Source organism: Oncorhynchus gorbuscha, linkage group LG24 (assembly GCF_021184085.1).
Source record: "Oncorhynchus gorbuscha isolate QuinsamMale2020 ecotype Even-year linkage group LG24, OgorEven_v1.0, whole genome shotgun sequence".
NCBI classification, from domain to species: domain Eukaryota; kingdom Metazoa; phylum Chordata; class Actinopteri; order Salmoniformes; family Salmonidae; genus Oncorhynchus; species Oncorhynchus gorbuscha.
Window position 1 is genome coordinate 40,075,620 of NC_060196.1, and position 17,264 is coordinate 40,092,883.

At 45.5% G+C, this 17,264-nt stretch overlaps 2 protein-coding genes across 3 annotated transcripts in view; both read left to right on the forward strand.

Annotated features, from left to right (window-relative positions):
* Positions 1-661, forward strand: part of LOC124012127 (septin-7-like) — a 46,115-nt gene extending 45,454 nt beyond the window's left edge. For both annotated transcript variants that reach the window (XM_046325572.1, XM_046325573.1), the window contains one exon: positions 200-661. In XM_046325572.1, coding sequence (XP_046181528.1) covers positions 200-236 — 37 coding nt within the window. In that variant the 3' untranslated portion in view covers positions 237-661. The remainder of the gene's footprint in view (positions 1-199) is intronic.
* A 10,420-nt stretch (positions 662-11,081) lies between these two features.
* Positions 11,082-17,264, forward strand: part of LOC124013163 (endonuclease/exonuclease/phosphatase family domain-containing protein 1-like) — a 35,118-nt gene continuing 28,935 nt past the window's right edge. The window contains exon 1 of the mRNA XM_046327369.1: positions 11,082-12,379. Within this exon, the coding sequence (XP_046183325.1) occupies positions 11,529-12,379 (851 nt within the window). The 5' untranslated portion in view covers positions 11,082-11,528. The remainder of the gene's footprint in view (positions 12,380-17,264) is intronic.

The following is a 17,264-nucleotide window of genomic DNA, read 5'->3' on the forward strand; positions in this document are numbered from 1 at the left end:
CACAGCGCAAGGGTACATAAACAAATGTGTCTCAAGGGTACACAGCGCAAGGGTACATAAACAAATGTGTCTCAAGGGTACACAGTGCAGCATATACTGCATACACAGCTCATTATAAATAGCTCTGCCTCAATCAATTTAGTAATCTGTCTCTCTTCCTCTCCATCTCTTTTCTCCTCTCTCTCTCACACCCCTACAGAACCCTGGAAAAGAACAAAAAGAAGAAGATATTTTAAAAGTATTTCGACAAGACCACCGTGTGACAATGTACTAGTTGCCAATTTACCAACCTGGACTGTCAGTTTGTCTGTCGACCAACAACCTGTTAGTGTGTATGCATGGAGGAGCAGTGTGGTATGTCTGGGGGAGTTCTACCTGGGGTCCTACATTAGACCTACTGTCACAGACATGCTCAGTCCTGGAAGGTGTCTCCTTTCTGTTCTCTCGCTCTCCTCCCCAAAGACCTTTCTCATTCTCCCTGAAATGGGCATGTTAGACTGTTGTACAATCATGTTTTTTGGTTCGCAGTTCTCAAGCACACGCAGTCCCACACACACACACAACAAAACACACAGGTATGAGCTATTTCATGATTTCAGAGACGATTTTCTTTTTGAAACCCAGAATGCCACAAGACTTGCTTTCTTATCCTCTTTCTAGTTAGATTTACATTTACATTTAAGTCATTTAGCAGACGCTCTTATCCAGAGCGACTTACAAATTGGATGACCTTGGAGACTGACTGCACTGCTTTCCTCTTTCTAATTAGATGACCTTGGAGACTGCACGACTTTGTTGCAGTGTTCTATTTAATGCCAAATGACCAAACTGCGGAGTAGGAAGCTACACACCAAGCTACACACCTCAGGCGTTTTTCTTTTTATAACAATTTTAGTTATTTAGTTTATCGTTGTTATTTTTTGGCCCTCGTCCAAAAATGTTATCCTCTTCCAATTCTTGTCATTTAAATCATCTAGCCATGGACCGCTGTGTATAACTTCAGTCATATTAGAACCTTTCATTGCTGGTTATTTTGTCCTTTTTTTCCTCTCTATTATATTGGCCCTGCTACAGTAATCGTTACATTTTTCATTTTGTGTTTGGAGGCATTTCTCCATTCTGGTCTTTGAGGTTTACTGTGCATACTGAATTTCACTCCAGCTGCTACACAGTAGGCCCCCTTGACCAGGGCTGGGAAACCCTGTTTTAGAAGACGGTGGGGGAGGAAAGTTTGGTTGTTTACTCAACCCGTTAACATAACCCTGATGTAGTTTACTTACAATGACCAATGACTGTAAACAGGTCTGTATTGACTGTAATAAACAACGATGGGGTTCCCTTCCCTTACATCACATTTAACATCTGTTCATGTAATGAATCTCTTTATTTTTTTTATTATTTTTTTATTATTTTGTAGTCAGAATAAACTTGTGATTATACAACTCCAGTTGGTTTTATTGAAATAAGCGGAATCAAATAAGCTTTTTGTTGAGATGGAAGTGAATTAGTGTGATATGATGCTGCTTAGCTCGCCTTTGATTCCAGTTACAAGCCAAAAGCTGTCTTCGGCGATATGTCCCCCACACCAAGATGCACGCTATATTTCACCAGCAGGGGGCAGTGAATAACTACTGACTCCCACCATATCCCATACAACAGGGATCATCAACTACATTCAGCCACAGGTACAATTGTTTTAGTTTTTTCTTGAGCAGCTATTCGGGGGTCCGGAACATAATTAGAAATAATTTGCAGTCTACAAATTGACCACAAGAAGCCCAAAGAGATATTTGACATTATTTCAAACCTTTCTTACATTTTGTATACAATCGCGTATCTATTATGTGGGAATAATTGGAACAGAATTCCACAATTTTAAATCACTTGGAGCTGATTTCCTGGTGTTTTTAGTCTTAGGTTCCAACAACGAAATGTATATATATTTTTTTAAATAATAAAATATAACGGCTCAGAACTTGGTGGCCAAATAAAATGACTGGGCTTTTTATTTGCAATGCAGTCATAGGTCATATCTCAGGAGTTTACAGGCTGATTGATCAGTCTTATCACACACACTCTCTGTACCCCTTGAACATTCTGCTCTTTAGACCTGATCATCTTGTCATGGTGTACTCCAGACCTGAATCCTCCTGAATAGACAGATGGATTTGAGAGTTCATTGAGGGAGATGGCAGATGACCTTTGACTTTTACCCACTTCAGGTGAAAGAGACTGAAGGTAAAAGTAGGTCTCACCTGATGTAAGTGGAAAGCAAGAATTCCTTGGTCGAGGAAATACAGTGCTTACTTAGCACATACTAATTGGCCTACAAGATAAAAATTGGTTGTGACTTGTACTAAATCTCAGGAATCTGAATAAACTTCGGAACCATCCTGTTGGGATGGATGATTTTGAGACAAAATAATGAATCATTGGTAAGGTTTGACCTAAAATGGAGCAAGAGACAATGGTGAGCTAGGAATTAGCTGATCGTAATAGTTAATCAGTAATAGCCTGTCAATTGATATTGGGTCAACTGCAGACCGACACCCTTTGACACAGAAAGCTGTGTTGGCGTTGATCCTTGGTGTCTGTCTGACCACATCATCCTAGCCAAGTCAAACTGGACAATGGTCAAGGTTCATTTCCTCGCTCTGTGCTCAGCACCCCTGGAGCCATGCGGTCCAGACTGAACATCCTTACTAATCAGGTTTTAGTAATGGCCATTGCACAAAGGGTACCGCCCAATTACTCCACTCAAAGTCATTGGATATAAGTTCAGTTGTGCCATAGTGCATTTTGATCACATACTGTATTGACCTGCTAGGGAGCTATGAAGAATCTGACAGATCTTCCTCACACTTTCTATCATCTCTATTTATTGTCACCTTGAGGTCCATTTAGTATAAGGCTCCCTAAATATTTACAGTGCCCCCATTCAGCTCTGCCTCAGTGGAGTGGTTACTAATGCTAAACCACTCTCATCAGCAGTCTCTTGCTTCCTGGTCCATGGGAAACTGGATCCAATCTTTCTTACATAACACTACGACGCTTCAATTTATTTTCGCTGTCCACACCGCTCAGTGCTTTTCTCTAGTCTATCACCCCTGAGACCTTCTTCCTGCCAAATACTGTTCCATAGCTGGTGAAACACAGGAGGCTCTTGCTAAATGCAGTCCTCTGACTTGGCTTGCAGTGTTTGTTCTGCTAAATTGCTCATTTTGACGATGACCTTTGTGTTTTTGGAGCTCTGTGTGTGTGGTGTGCTGGAGTGGGTCCATGCAGACAGCCTGCGGAGGGAGAAGATTTGCCACTGTGGCTGTCAACGTGTTTGAGCTTTTTTCTCTGTGTGGCTTGGACAAGGCAACGCAAACACACACTGTGTGACACACACGCACAGCACACACATTTTTACATATTACATTTGAGTAATTTAAAAGACGCTCTTACACAGAGCGACTTACAGTTAGTGCATTTATCTTAAGATAGCTAGGTGAGACCCACATCGCAGGCATAGTAAGTCATTTTTCCCTCGAAGTAGCTATCAGTGCTCGTGGGGGGTGCTGTGTGGATTATTTAACCTCCTAAAGTTGATGTCTGTGCCACAGTGGAAATCTAAATAGCATTTTTTTTTATCCCCATAAAAATCTGTCAATTTAAGCTAGAGATGTTTTTTTGTTGTTGCTTTGTATGCAAAAGTGTGACATCAGCCTACAGTATGTTGCACTTCCGCACCCGCGGTGAAAGGTGACCGAGCTAGAGTGGTGTTTGTCAAACCATGGGACATGCCAAAAATGTGGTCTTCTCATAAAATCGTATGTAGCGTCCGAACGGTTTGGCCTACAAACTACACCGAACAACACTATAAACACCACATGGAAAGTGTTGGGCCCATGTTTTATGAGCTGAAATAAAATATCCCAGAAATTGACCAAACCAACAAGCTTATTTCTGTCAAAGGTTTGTGCACAAATTTGTTTGCATCCATGTTAGTGAGCAATTTTCCTTTGCCAAGACAATCAATCCACCTGACTGGTGTGGCATATCAAGAAGCTGATTAAACAGTATGATCATTACACAGGTGCCCCTTGTGCTGGGGACCATAAAAGGCCAATTTAAAATATGCAGTTTTGTCACACAACATAATGCCACAGATGTCAATGATGAGGGAGTGTGCAATTGGCATGCTGACTGCAGAAATGTCCACTGAAGCGGTTGCCTCCAACGTGATTTTAGAGAATTTGGCAGTACGTCCAACCGACCTCACAACTGCAGACCACGTGTAGCCATGACAACCCAGGACCTCCACATCAGGCTTCTTCACCTCGGGATCGTCTGAGACCAGCCACCCAGACAGATGATGAAACTGTGGATTTGCGTAACCTGATGAATTTCTGCTCAAACTGTCAGAAACCGTCTCGGGTAAGCTCATCTGCGTGCTCGTCGTCCTCACTAGGGTCTTGACTTGACTGCAGTTTGTCGTCATAACCAATTTCAGTGGGAAAATACTCACCTTCGATGACCCCTGGCAAGCTGGAGAAGTATGCTCTACCCAGATTAATTGTGGTTGCGTGTGGGTGAGCTGATGTCAATGTTCTGAACAGAGTACCCCATGGTGGTGGTGGGGTAAACTAGAGACAGGGAACACAATTGCATTTGACAATTTGAATGCACAGATTACTGTGTTGAGATCCTGAGGCCCCTGGTCGTGCCCTTCATCCACCACCATCACCTCAGGTCTTCCATGCCCTGCATACTCACCAGACATGTCACCCATTGAGCATGTTTGGGATGCTCTGGATCGACATGTACGACAGCGTGTTTCAGTTCCCGACAATATCCAGCAACTTCTCTTAGCCATTGAAGAGGAGTGGGACAACATTTCTCAGGCAACAATCAACAGCCTGATCATCTCTAGGTGAAGGAGATGTCGCGCTGCATGAGGCAAATGGTGGTCACATCAGATACTGACTGTTTTGCTGTAGGACGCCCACAGGCCTCACAATACTCGTCTGAAGGTCCCCCGGTACCAGTTGAAAAAATGAATGGAAACTGTTTAGTGCCAAAAATAAGGGTTCAAATACGTCAAGATGTTTTAATGTTTCCTCATCTTTCTTATATCTATCAGATATTGGACATACACTTCAGAACAAACTTCCTTTAGACGTTTTGGGGGGGACTATCTGTTGTTCCATGTAGGGAATATGTGTTTGGATGGGTTAGCAGCAGTAAGGACAAAAAACATATTTCATAAAATATTTGTATTATATTTTCGGGATACTTCAAGGGGTATTACAATTCTAAATCAAATAGCTAAATGATCATTGGTCTGACCTTCTTAAAACAATCCCATACAGCTTAGTAGACCCCCCCCCCCAGCCCCCCTGCTGTCCCACCTATGCACTCACTCTGGTCCCTTCCAGTGCTGGTGGCTTGTCATCCAGTACATAGGGAAGATTAGGGTTCTGCCCAAACACTAGCTCGCATGGGCAGTGACCTGCTGTCCTAGCTTCAGGGGGAAGATGGACAGTGACTCTGCTGTCCTAGCTTCAGGGGGAAGATGGACAGTGACTCTGCTGTCCTAGCTTCAGGGGGAAGATGGGCAGTGACCTGCTGTCCTAGCTTCAGGGGGAAGATGGGCAGTGACTCTGCTGCCTAGCTTTAGGGGGAAGATGGGCAGTGACCTGCTGTCCTAGCTTTAGGGGGAAGATGGGCAGTGACCTGCTGTCCTAGCTTTAGGGGGAAGATGGGCAGTGACCTGCTGTCCTAGCTTTAGGGGGAAGATGGGCAGTGACCTGCTGTCCTAGCTTCAGGGGGAAGATGGGCTGTGACTCTGCTGTCCTAGCTTCAGGGGGAAGATGGGCAGTGACTCTGGTGTCCTAGCTTCAGAGGGAAGATGGACAGTGACTCTGCTGTCCTAGCTTTAGGGGGAAGATGGGCAGTGACTCTGCTGTCCTAGCTTCAGGGGGAAGATGGACAGTGACTCTGCTGTCCTAGCTTCAGGGGGAAGATGGGCAGTGACTCTGCTGTCCTAGCTTCAGGGGGAAGATGGGCAGTGACTCTGCTGTCCTAGCTTCAGGGGGAAGATGGGCAGTGACTCTGGTGTCCTAGCTTCAGGGGGAAGATGGACAGTGACTCTGCTGTCCTAGCTTCAGGGGGAAGATGGACAGTGACTCTGCTGACCTAGCTTTTGGGGGAAGATGGGCAGTGACTCTGCTGTCCTAGCTTCAGGGGGAAGATGGACAGTGACTCTGCTGTCCTAGCTTCAGGGGGAAGATGGACAGTGACTCTGCTGTCCTAGCTTCAGGGGGAAGATGGGCAGTGACTCTGCTGTCCTAGCTTCAGGGGGAAGATGGACAGTGACTCTGCTGTCCTAGCTTCAGGGGAAGATGGACAGTGACTCTGCTGACCTAGCTTTTGGGGGAAGATGGGCAGTGACTCTGCTGTCCTAGCTTCAGGGGGAAGATGGACAGTGACTCTGCTGTCCTAGCTTTAGGGGGAAGATGGGCAGTGACTCTGCTGTCCTAGCTTCAGGGGGAAGATGGGCAGTGACCCTGTCCTAGCTTCAGGGGGAAGATGGACAGTGACTCTGCTGTCCTAGCTGCAGGGGGAAGATGGGCAGTGACTCTGCTGTCCTAGCTTCAGGGGGAAGATGGGCAGTGACTCTGCTGTCCTAGCTTCAGGGGGAAGATGGGCAGTGACTCTGCTGTCCTAGCTTCAGGGGGAAGATGGGCAGTGACTCTGCTGTCCTAGCTTCAGGGGGAAGATGGGCAGTGACTTGCTGTCCTAGCTTCAGGGGGAAGATGGGCAGTGACTCTGCTGTCCTAGCTTCAGGGGGAAGATGGGCAGTGACTCTGCTGTCCTAGCTTCAGGGGGAAGATGGGCAGTGACTCTGCAGGTTTTAGCATAGCCAGAAGGTAGGGAGGGACAGTTCCTCTTGCTGCTCCGTAGGCAAGAACAGTGGTCTTGTAGTGGATGCGAGATTGGAAGCCGGTGGAGTGTGGAAGAATGGGGTGATATGGGAGAACTTTGGAAGGTTGAAAACCAAGCGGGCTGCAGCGTTCTGGATGAGTGCAGGGGTTTGATGGTACAAGCAGGGAGCCCAGAAACCACACACAGTGTACTCGCTAGGTGTGCCACACTCTTGTTGTGTCACACAATAGGGTAACACAGCTGTACGTTAGTCTAATGGGCCTCTCAGTTTTGGACCCACTAAGGGATCAGGGGCCAGATTCTATTTTGTTTCACCACCTGTGGTCTCTGCTACCATGGAGATGGGGCCTTTTGTTAGCCAGAATCCCATTACGTCATTGGACCAGACAATGATTGTGTCTGTGTATCTTTGTGCATCTATGGCTACGTTTACACAGGCATCCCAATTCTGATATTTTTTTCTGAAAAAGATCTTATGTGAAAAGATCTGATGTGATTGGTCAAAATACCTATTGGTGGGACAAAGATCAGAAATGGACTACCTGTGTAAACAGCCTATGTGTGTACCTGTCTCCAAAGCCACTTAGTTGGTGAGTGCATACATTTTTATTATGTTGACCCCTGTGGGAATTGAACCCACTACCTTGGCAGTGCTAGCACCAGTCTTGCATACTGAGACACACTTCGTATACGTGTCTGTGTCCATATGGGCAAGTTAGTTTATGTGGTGATATGATCAGAGTAATTGAGAGAAGTTGGATAGGGGCCAAGAAGAGAAAATGTTGGTTGTGATCTGGTCATGCTACAGCTCCATGCTCGACAGGTCAGAGCCTTGGCAGCCACAGCTAGAGTGAGTCAATATTGGCAAAGAAGTGGCATGGAATAGAGCACAGGGTTACTGGTAGGGGAAACAGGATCCTCGACATGACTGTCATCAGTGCGTGATAGCTACATCTTTACAGCTGTTTTTGGCTGTGATCACTTTATTATGTTATCCTTTTGTCAATCCATGGTACATCTTGTTTTGTGTTTTTTATCCATCTGTAGACATCAGACAGCTTTATTACCTGTTGGTGTGTTGTCAGTGATTACGACCTCGGTATTGTGAAATAAGAACAGGGTTCAAGTAAAGGTGGAAGTGTTTTGACTTTGAGCCATGCCATGAAACACTCTGATGCTATATAAAGAGGTGTGATGGGAACAGTGCATGCATGGCTTTCCCCATCAGTACTGGTGGTGGAACCATACCGGTGTATGCTGCATGGTACTCAGACATCTTCCTGTCTACAGCTTCCACTGGAGGCCGAAATTTGCTGAATAAGGTGTGCTTAGAGCAGGGCTAGAGCAAAAGCCTGCATACACAGTTCCAAACGGGAATTCCACTGCTTTGTTATGCTGAACCCTCACAGCATAACATCCACATAGCTTTTTATGAAGTCTTCTAACATTCTAACAAAACACTAAGTGTTGTACAGCTCTGTTACATAGTTCAGAACTTGTTATACAGTTTGACAGCTTATCTGTCACCACCTTTATGTAGCCAGAGATGAAATCCAACATAATCCCCTTTTGGCTAATCTAAAATGCTAATGAGATGCTAATGAAATCAGAGGAGAAAAAAAACTGTCGTGGAGAGAACCAGAATGGTATTACTTAGCCTGGTTGTCCATTTAAACTGGCCACAATGCATCATGTTATGTAAAACTCTGACCACCTTCAGCACCTCTCTCTCATTGGTTGTTCTGTTGTCTGCATATTTCTATTTGACCGGAGAGGGAAGAAATGGGGCCTAGCTAATTTATTTCAGTTTTAGAGAGAATGAGAGAGCGAGAGAGACTGGAAGCTGTGGGCTATATTAACCTTTGAAATACACATTTATATTCTATCCCTGCTTGCAGTGCACCCATACAGTGGGGAGAACAAGTATTTGTTACACTGCCGATTTTGCAGGTTTTCCTACTTACAAAGCATGTAGAGGTCTGTAATTTTTATCATAGATAAAAATCCAGAAAATCACATTGTATGATTTTTAAGTAATTAATTAGCATTTTATTGCATGACATAAGTATTTGATCACCTACCAACCAGTAAGAATTCCAGCTCTCACAGACCTGTTAGTTTTTCTTTAAGAAGCCCTCCTATTTTCCACTCATTACCTGTATTAACTGCACCTGTTTGAACTCGTTACCTGTATAAAAGACACCTGTCCACACACTCAATCAAACAGACTCCAACCTCTCCACAATGGCCAAAACCAGAGATCTGTGTAAGGACATCAGGGTTAAAATTGTAGACCTGCACAAGGCTGGGATGGGCTACAGGACAATAGGCAAGCAGCTTGGTGAGAAAGCAACAACTGTTGGCGCAATTATTAGAAAATGGAAGAAGTTCAAGATGACGGTCAATCACCCTCAGTCTGGGGCTCCATGCAAGATCTCACCTCGTGGGGCATCAATGATCATGAGGAAGGTGAGGGATCAGCCCAGAACTACACGGCAGGACCTGGTCAATGACCTGAAGAGAGCTGGGACCACAGTCTCAAAGAAAACCATAAATAACACATTATGCCGTCATGCATTAAAATCCTGCAGCGCACGCAAGGTCCCCCTGCTCAAGCCTGTGCATGTCCTGGCCCGTCTGCTCAAGCCTGTGCATGTCCTGGCCCGTCTGCTCAAGCCTGTGCATGTCCTGGCCCGTCTGAAGTTTGCCAATGACCATCTGGATGATCCAGAGAGAAAGTCATGTGGTCTGATAAGACAAAAATATAGCTTTTTGGTCTAAATTCCACTCGCCGTGTTTGGAGGAAGAAAAGGGATGAGTACAACCCCAAGAACAACATCCCAACCGTGAAGCATGGAGGTGGAAACATCATTCTTTGGGGATGCTTTTCTGCAAAGGTGACAGGACCACTGCACCGTATTGAGGGGAGGATGGATGGGGCCATGTATTGCGAGATCTTGGCCAACAACCTCCTTCCCTCAGTAAGAGCATTGGAGATGGGTAGTGGCTGGGTCTTCCAGCATGACAATGACCCGAAACACATAGCCAGGGCAACTAAGGAGTGGCTCCGTAAAAAGCATCTCAAGGTCCTGGAGTGGCCTAGCCAGTCTCCAGACCTGAACTCAATAGAATATCTTTGGAGGGAGCTGAAAGTCCGTATTGCCCAGCGACAGCCCCGAAACCTGAAGGATCTGGAGAAGGTCTGTATGGAGGAGTGTGCCAAAATCCCTGCTTCAGTGTGTGCAAACCTGGTCAAGAACTACAGGAAACGTATGATCTCTGTAATTGCAAACAAAGGTTTCTATACCAAATATTAAGTTCTGCTTTTCTGATGTATCAAATACTTATGTCATGCAATAAAGTGCAAATGAATTACTTAAAAATCATACAATGTGATTTTCTGGATTTTTGTTTTAGATTCCGTCTCTCACAGTAGTGTACCTATGATAAAAAAAATGACAGACCTCTACATGCTTTGTAAGTAGGAAAACCTGCAAAATCGTCAGTGTATCAAATACTTGTTCTCCCCACTGTATCTGTGTATTTATTTACTGAAAATAAATTAAGTGTTGTAACACTATTTGAAATGCAAAACTGAGAGAGTATTATTTGTTGAAGTGTCTGTGTAAAGAAATATATTACACATATTTTTAAATATTATAGTCATCTATTACATCTTATATCTCAACTTTAGTTTTAATAATAGCTTATTTTGTAGAAGAGAAAAGAGAAATCTCATCATGCACACTTCTCCTTTTCATAAAGAGCACCTACATGTGAGTTGCTACCCTGTTTGAGTTTTTTCACCAACTCAATGAAAATAAATCCTGTGTACCACTTGTGTAACCAGAGGTGTCAAACATAAACCAATAGATCAGGAGTTTTAATAGGGTTTTGATGTGGGATTAAGTGTTTTATAACCCGTTGTAATATTCCTTAACACAAAGGGATTATATTTGTCTGCATTTTACATGTGAAAGCCTGTATTGAGAGCTCTTCTCTCTAGTTTGTAACCATTTTAAACATGCATTATAATGTAAAGTAGATCCATTGAGTCAGATCTGAAGTCCTCTTCAAGGACACAGTAAAACATGTGGACTGAAATTAGGTTAGCGCCACGCCCCCCTGGTGTGATGACGAGACCAGCTGGCGTTTAACGCGAACACTGTGCTGCGGCACCAGCACGCCACCGGCTAGTTCCTCTAGGCAAGCTGACCGGTGTGGACGGTACCTGAATATTCAGCAAGGACCTAACACCAGCAGGTTTCATGATAAACATGGAGTGAGATAGACCGCTAAACGACTAAAGAATTGGACCTGCTGTTTTGTGCGTATTTTCTGACTATTTTAATCCCGAAAAAAACAAACACACGATACAACATACTACGGCTCATATGTCTGTAAATTAGTAGAACTGTCACATCTACAACTGTCTTGCATGTCTGAGCAGGAGTCGATAAATCACACTGTAGGCTACTTTTACACGTTGTGCGCCTGCTGCTGTGGTGCTGCTGCCTTCGCCGCTCTGTCCGGTCTACGGGTGGTCTAGACTGTTCCAAGCCCCGGTGGATTGACCTGCCAACTGAGCCGCAGCCATGGGAGGGAATTTGGGGTGCCACCGCTCGATCCCCAAAGACCCGACGGATTTCAACAACAGCAAGCGCAAGTTTAGCGCCGCGTGTAACTTCAGCCACATCCTCGTGAACCAAGAGCGGTTGAATATCAACACAGCCACCGAGGAGGAGCTGATGACTCTACCAGGAGTGAACCGCACGGTAGCGCAGAATATCGTGGAGTACCGGAACTGCATTGCGGGGTTTAAAAAGGTAGAGGACTTGGCTCTCGTGAGCGGAATCGGTGCCGGCAAACTGGAGATCATCAGACTGGAAATATGCGTCTCGAGCAGGACGAGTTCGTCCCAACACTCGCCGTCGTCTCTGCGTAAAGACTTCGAGCCCCACCTGTCAAGCACAGGTATGAACATCAACACCGCCACACCGGCGCAGTTCATGAGCATCCGTGGCATAACGGATAAGATAGCGAAGAACATAGTAGAATACCGGATGGAAAACGGTCCGTTTAAAAGCATCGAAGACTTGGTGAGGGTCAATCACATAAACTCATCTTTATTGGACAAAATTCGCTTTCAAGTGTTCGTAGAGCGTTCCAGAACACCTTCCACCAATACCAACGGGGGGTTGGCATACACTACCAAGTCCCACCCGAGCCCCACATCATTCAGTCTCCGGAGTGAAGACATGGAGCTTCCACCTGGGGGGCCGACTCTGATCACGTCTGTGCGGCCCAACGTGGAGCCTCCGTCGGGGATGCGGGACGGGAAAGCGGTGGTCAGGGTGGCTACCTGGAACCTTCAGAACTGCTCCTGTGAAAAGGCCAACAACCCGGGCGTCAAAGAGGTCGTGTGTATGACATTGCTTGAAAACGAGTAAGTATTGATCTGGACCCTACTGACAAACGGTCCACTTTATAGACGTACATTGTCCATTATACATTGTAGGTTATATGCCAATGTATGGTGATCTAATCATTTCACTTCCACCGAATACAACAGGTGTGTACCTTACTGTGAAATGTTTAGGCCCTTAACCAAAATGCAGTTCAGGAAATAGTAAATTTTATTTTGTCAATATTTTCTTAACACAATAACAGTAACGAGGCTATGTACAGGTTAGTTAAGGTCATTTGTACATTGTAGGTAGGGGTAAAGGGACTGTGCATAGATATTAAACAAAGAGTAGCAGCAGTGTAAAAATGTGTTGTGGGGTGGGTGTCAATGTAACTAGTCCGAGTGGCCATTTGATTCATTGTTCAGCAGTCTTATGGCTTGGGGGTAGGAGACTTTTGGAACTAGACTTGGCGCGTCGGTATCTAGACTTGGCACGTCGGTATCTAGACTTGGCACGTCGGTATCTAGACTTGGCACGTCGGTACCTAGACTTGGCACGTCGGTACCTAGACTTGGCACGTCGGTACCTAACCTAGACTTGGCACGTCGGTACCTAACCTGGACTTGGCACGTCGGTACCTAACCTGGACTTGGCACGTCGGTACCTAACCTGGACTTGGCACGTCGGTACCTAACCTGGACTTGGCACGTCGGTACCTAACCTGGACTTGGCACGTCGGTACCTAACCTGGACTTGGCACGTCGGGACCTAACCTGGACTTGGCACGTCGGGACCTAACCTGGACTTGACACGTCGGGACCTAACCTGGACTTGGCACGTCGGTACCTAACCTGGACTTGGCACGTCGGGACCTAACCTGGACTTGGCACGCCGGGACCTAACCTGGACTTGGCACGTCGGGACCTAACCTGGACTTGGCACGTCGGGACCTAACCTGGACTTGGCACGTCGGGACCTAACCTGGACTTGGCACGTCGGGACCTAACCTGGACTTGGCACGTCGGGACCTAACCTGGACTTGGCACGTCGGGACCTAACCTGGACTTGGCACGTCGGGACCTAACCTGGACTTGGCACGTCGGGACCTAACCTGGACTTGGCACGTCGGGACCTGGACTTGGCACGTCGGGACCTGGACTTGGCACGTCGGGACCTGGACCTGGACTTGGCACGTCGGTACCTGGACCTGGACTTGGCACGTCGGTACCTGGACCTAGACTTGGCATGTCGGTACCGCTTGCAATGCGGTAGCAGAAGGAAGTCTGACTTGGATGTTCCATCTGTGCTAAAAAAAAAAGGGGACATGTGAAACATGGCCTGTGCATGACATGACACATGTAATCCAAATAGATTTGTTCGATAAGGGAAGTGCTTGTTTTGTGTCCCTGGGGGAAAACACATCTGCAGGTGGTAGAGAACAATCACACTGTTCAGGATGGTTTCTAAATGAGGTCCTGCCAGGTAAACCCCTATCACAGACCAGGTAAACCCCTATCACAGACCAGGTAAACCCCTATCACAGACCAGGTAAACCCCTATCACAGACCAGGTAAACTCCTATCACAGACCAGGTAAACCCCTATCACAGACCAGGTAAACCCCTATCACAGACCAGGTAAACCCCTATCACAGACCAGGTAAACCCCTATCACAGACCAGGTAAACCCCTATCACAGACCAGGTAAACCCCTATCACAGACCAGGTAAACTGTGTTAAGGGATAGAGCAGTCTGATCAGTAGTCTCGTTAGAAAGCCAGACCCTTAACTCACCACTGTGTTCAGCTTTATTTGTCGATCGGAGACGATCAGTCGTTGAGTGTTTGGTCTTCGGTGGCTTTGATTGTCCCCAAGGCTACTCACAGAGACGTTCATGAACTCTCACTCTCTCCCTCTGTGGGCAGTGGGTGTGACTTCCCCAGTCGACTCAGTGCCTTAGCACTGTGTGTTTTACTCTGAACACAAATATTAACGCAACATATAAAGTGTTGGTTTCATGAGCTGAAATCAAAGATCAGATATTCCATATGTACAAAGATATTATCTGTCAAATTTTGTGCACAAATTTGTTTACATCCCTGTTAGTGAGCATTTCTCATTTGCCAAGATAATCCATCCACCTGACTGGTGTGGTATATCAAGAAGCTGATTAAACAGCATGATCATTACACAGGTTCACCTTGTGCTAGGGACAGTAATAGACCACTCTAAAAATGAGCAGTTTTGTCACACAACACAATGCCACTTTTTAAAGTAATTTGTGACGACCGATACATGTCTGTATTCCCAGTCATGTGAAATCCATAGATTGGGGCCTCATTTATTTATTTAAATGGACTGATTTCAAATGAACTGTAACATAGTAAAATCAATGAAAATGTTGCATTTATATTTTTGTTCAATATAGTTCAGTGGTTGTTTTATATAATCCCCAGACCAGGACAGTGTGATGCAGCAGTGAGTCTAGAATGTCTTTCTGGGCCTCCTGATTGAGAGGGGGACACATTCCGCCTGGTGGTGTTAGGACACAGACACAAACACACACTGTGTGTTAGACTGAAACTATCCCTGGTGTTAAGACTGAAACGCAGTGGCGGCTTCTGATTGGCTGAATACCCGCGGTGCGAGGTGGTTGCAGTTAATAACAAAGCAGCATGACAGAAATATGATGCCAAGTTTTCAAACTACTGCTAGTTTCTCTGAGAAGATGTGTGTGTGAAGTGATCTGTGCATTTGAACAACACCATATAATCACCTATTTCACTTCTTCATGTCAAACCAAATGAACACTGCAGCAAATGCTGACACTGTTTTGAACAGATTAGATTATACTATTATGGACGAACAACCAGTTTACGAATGAGTGCACCAGGGAGAAAGCAATAAGCATGCAGATGCAATAAGTGAAAACACATGCTCTAACTGGGGATAGGGAGCTAACATTTTACAGTGCATGATGCGCTAGCCAGTTAACTTCCATTCTGAAATAACTTCAAATTCCCGAGTTAGTCAGATATTAGATTAGGAAGCTCCCATGCCAATTTAAAGTCGAACTAGCAAGTAAGCTACCAGCTAGCTACACTGAGTGTACACAACATTAAGAACGTTTTCCTATTATTGAGTTGCACCCCCCCCCTTGCCCTCAGAACAGCCTCAATTCTTCAGGGCATGGACTCTATTGAAAGCGTTCCACAGGGATGCTGGCTCTTGTTGACTATAATGCTAACCACAGTTGTATCAATTTGTCTGGATGTCCTTTGAGTGGTGGGCCATTCTTGATACACACGGGAAGCTGTTGAGTGTGTGAACCCAACTGGTGCGCCTGGCACCTACTACCATACCCAATTCAAAGGCACCTACAAATTCTGTCTTGCCAATTCACCCTCTGAATGGCACACATACACAATCCATGCCTCAATTGTCTCAAGGGTTAAAAATCCTTCTTTAACCTGTCTCCTCCCCTTCATCTACACTAATTAAATTGGATTTAACAGGTGGCATCAATAAGGGGTAATCGCATTCACCTGGTCTGTCAAAGAAAGAATTCCTCAGTGTATCTTTTTTTTTTAAATAAAAAGATGTTTACAATTGGTAAAAAAACAATCACTGGTGGGGCACCGCCGCTTGTGTGCGGGTTGCCGCTACTGAAGCTACTTCCGTCAGTCGAGCATGTTCTGGTAATTTTGGCACCTAGAGTCAAATCTTCCGCGTGGTCCCAAATCCAGTCTCACGAGAGTACTGTCATCATGCATACAGCACATGATCCTTGTGTCTGTCACTTAATGCAAGAAAGAACACCAAATATAATACTGCCCCACCCTAGTCTCAAACAGTACAGTCTCTCTCTCACACACACACGCACATAGTTGTGTTTTACTCACTTTGTGGGGAGACAATTGGTTCCCATTAAAAATCATTTTTTTGTGACCTTAACACCAAACCCTTAAATGTATCCCTAATTCTAAACCAAAACACAACCCCTATGCCTAAAAATAGCAAATGAGTTTGATTACTATTCTTGAGGACTTCTGGTCCCCACAAGTATAGGTAAATGTGTGCGTGTGTGCACACGCATATATATGGAAAAGTACTACAGGCACAGCAATCAGAGAAAACAATGCCCTTTCCAATGATTGACCATCTTTAGCACAGTACTTTGACCCCAGGTACTTCTCTTCCTCCTCTGTACTGTTTATGTGCATGTTCTTTCTAAAGCGGTGATACATCCCCTGGCTGTCTCTCCCTCTTCCTGTGTTCTGTCAGACTATAGGTGAGTGTTATGGCTGGGGACATTGAGGCACAGGGCGGGAGGAAGGTGGAGGGAGAGGAATGGAGAGAAATGGAGTTGAAGGGGAGGGGTGTTGTCTGTTTGCTTAGCGCTCAGCTGTGGAGCAAAATATCACATACTTGAGTTTACAATACAAGCTGGGGCGTGTTGTTTTGGCCTGCCTCCAGCTAGCACAGGGAGCGAGTTACTGGAGTTCAATGAACTCCGCTCTGCACCACACGGAATCAAAGGTCAAACCGACAGACCATTGGCTACCAGTCCCACCAGCCAGCCTGACACACTCTTGGGGGAAAGGACCCCCCCCCCTCAGTTGAGTACTGCCACTCCCATCCCCTGGCTGAGGGAACAAGGAAGCGGTTTCACCACGCTGACTAGCTAGCTGCGAGAGGGAAGTTACTCTTGGCGAGCAGGGAGTATGGTTATAACAGTTCAACAGTACAGGGAATGTGTAGACTGGAGCTGCTGACACACAGTCCAAGAGTATGGTTAGAACAGTTCAACAGTACAGGGAATGTGTAGACTGAATAGATGGTACACAGAGAGGTTATCCATCTATGTTGTCTTTGAATGGTAGGAAAGGGAACGGTTGGCCACATTCTATAATGTCGGTTTTGCA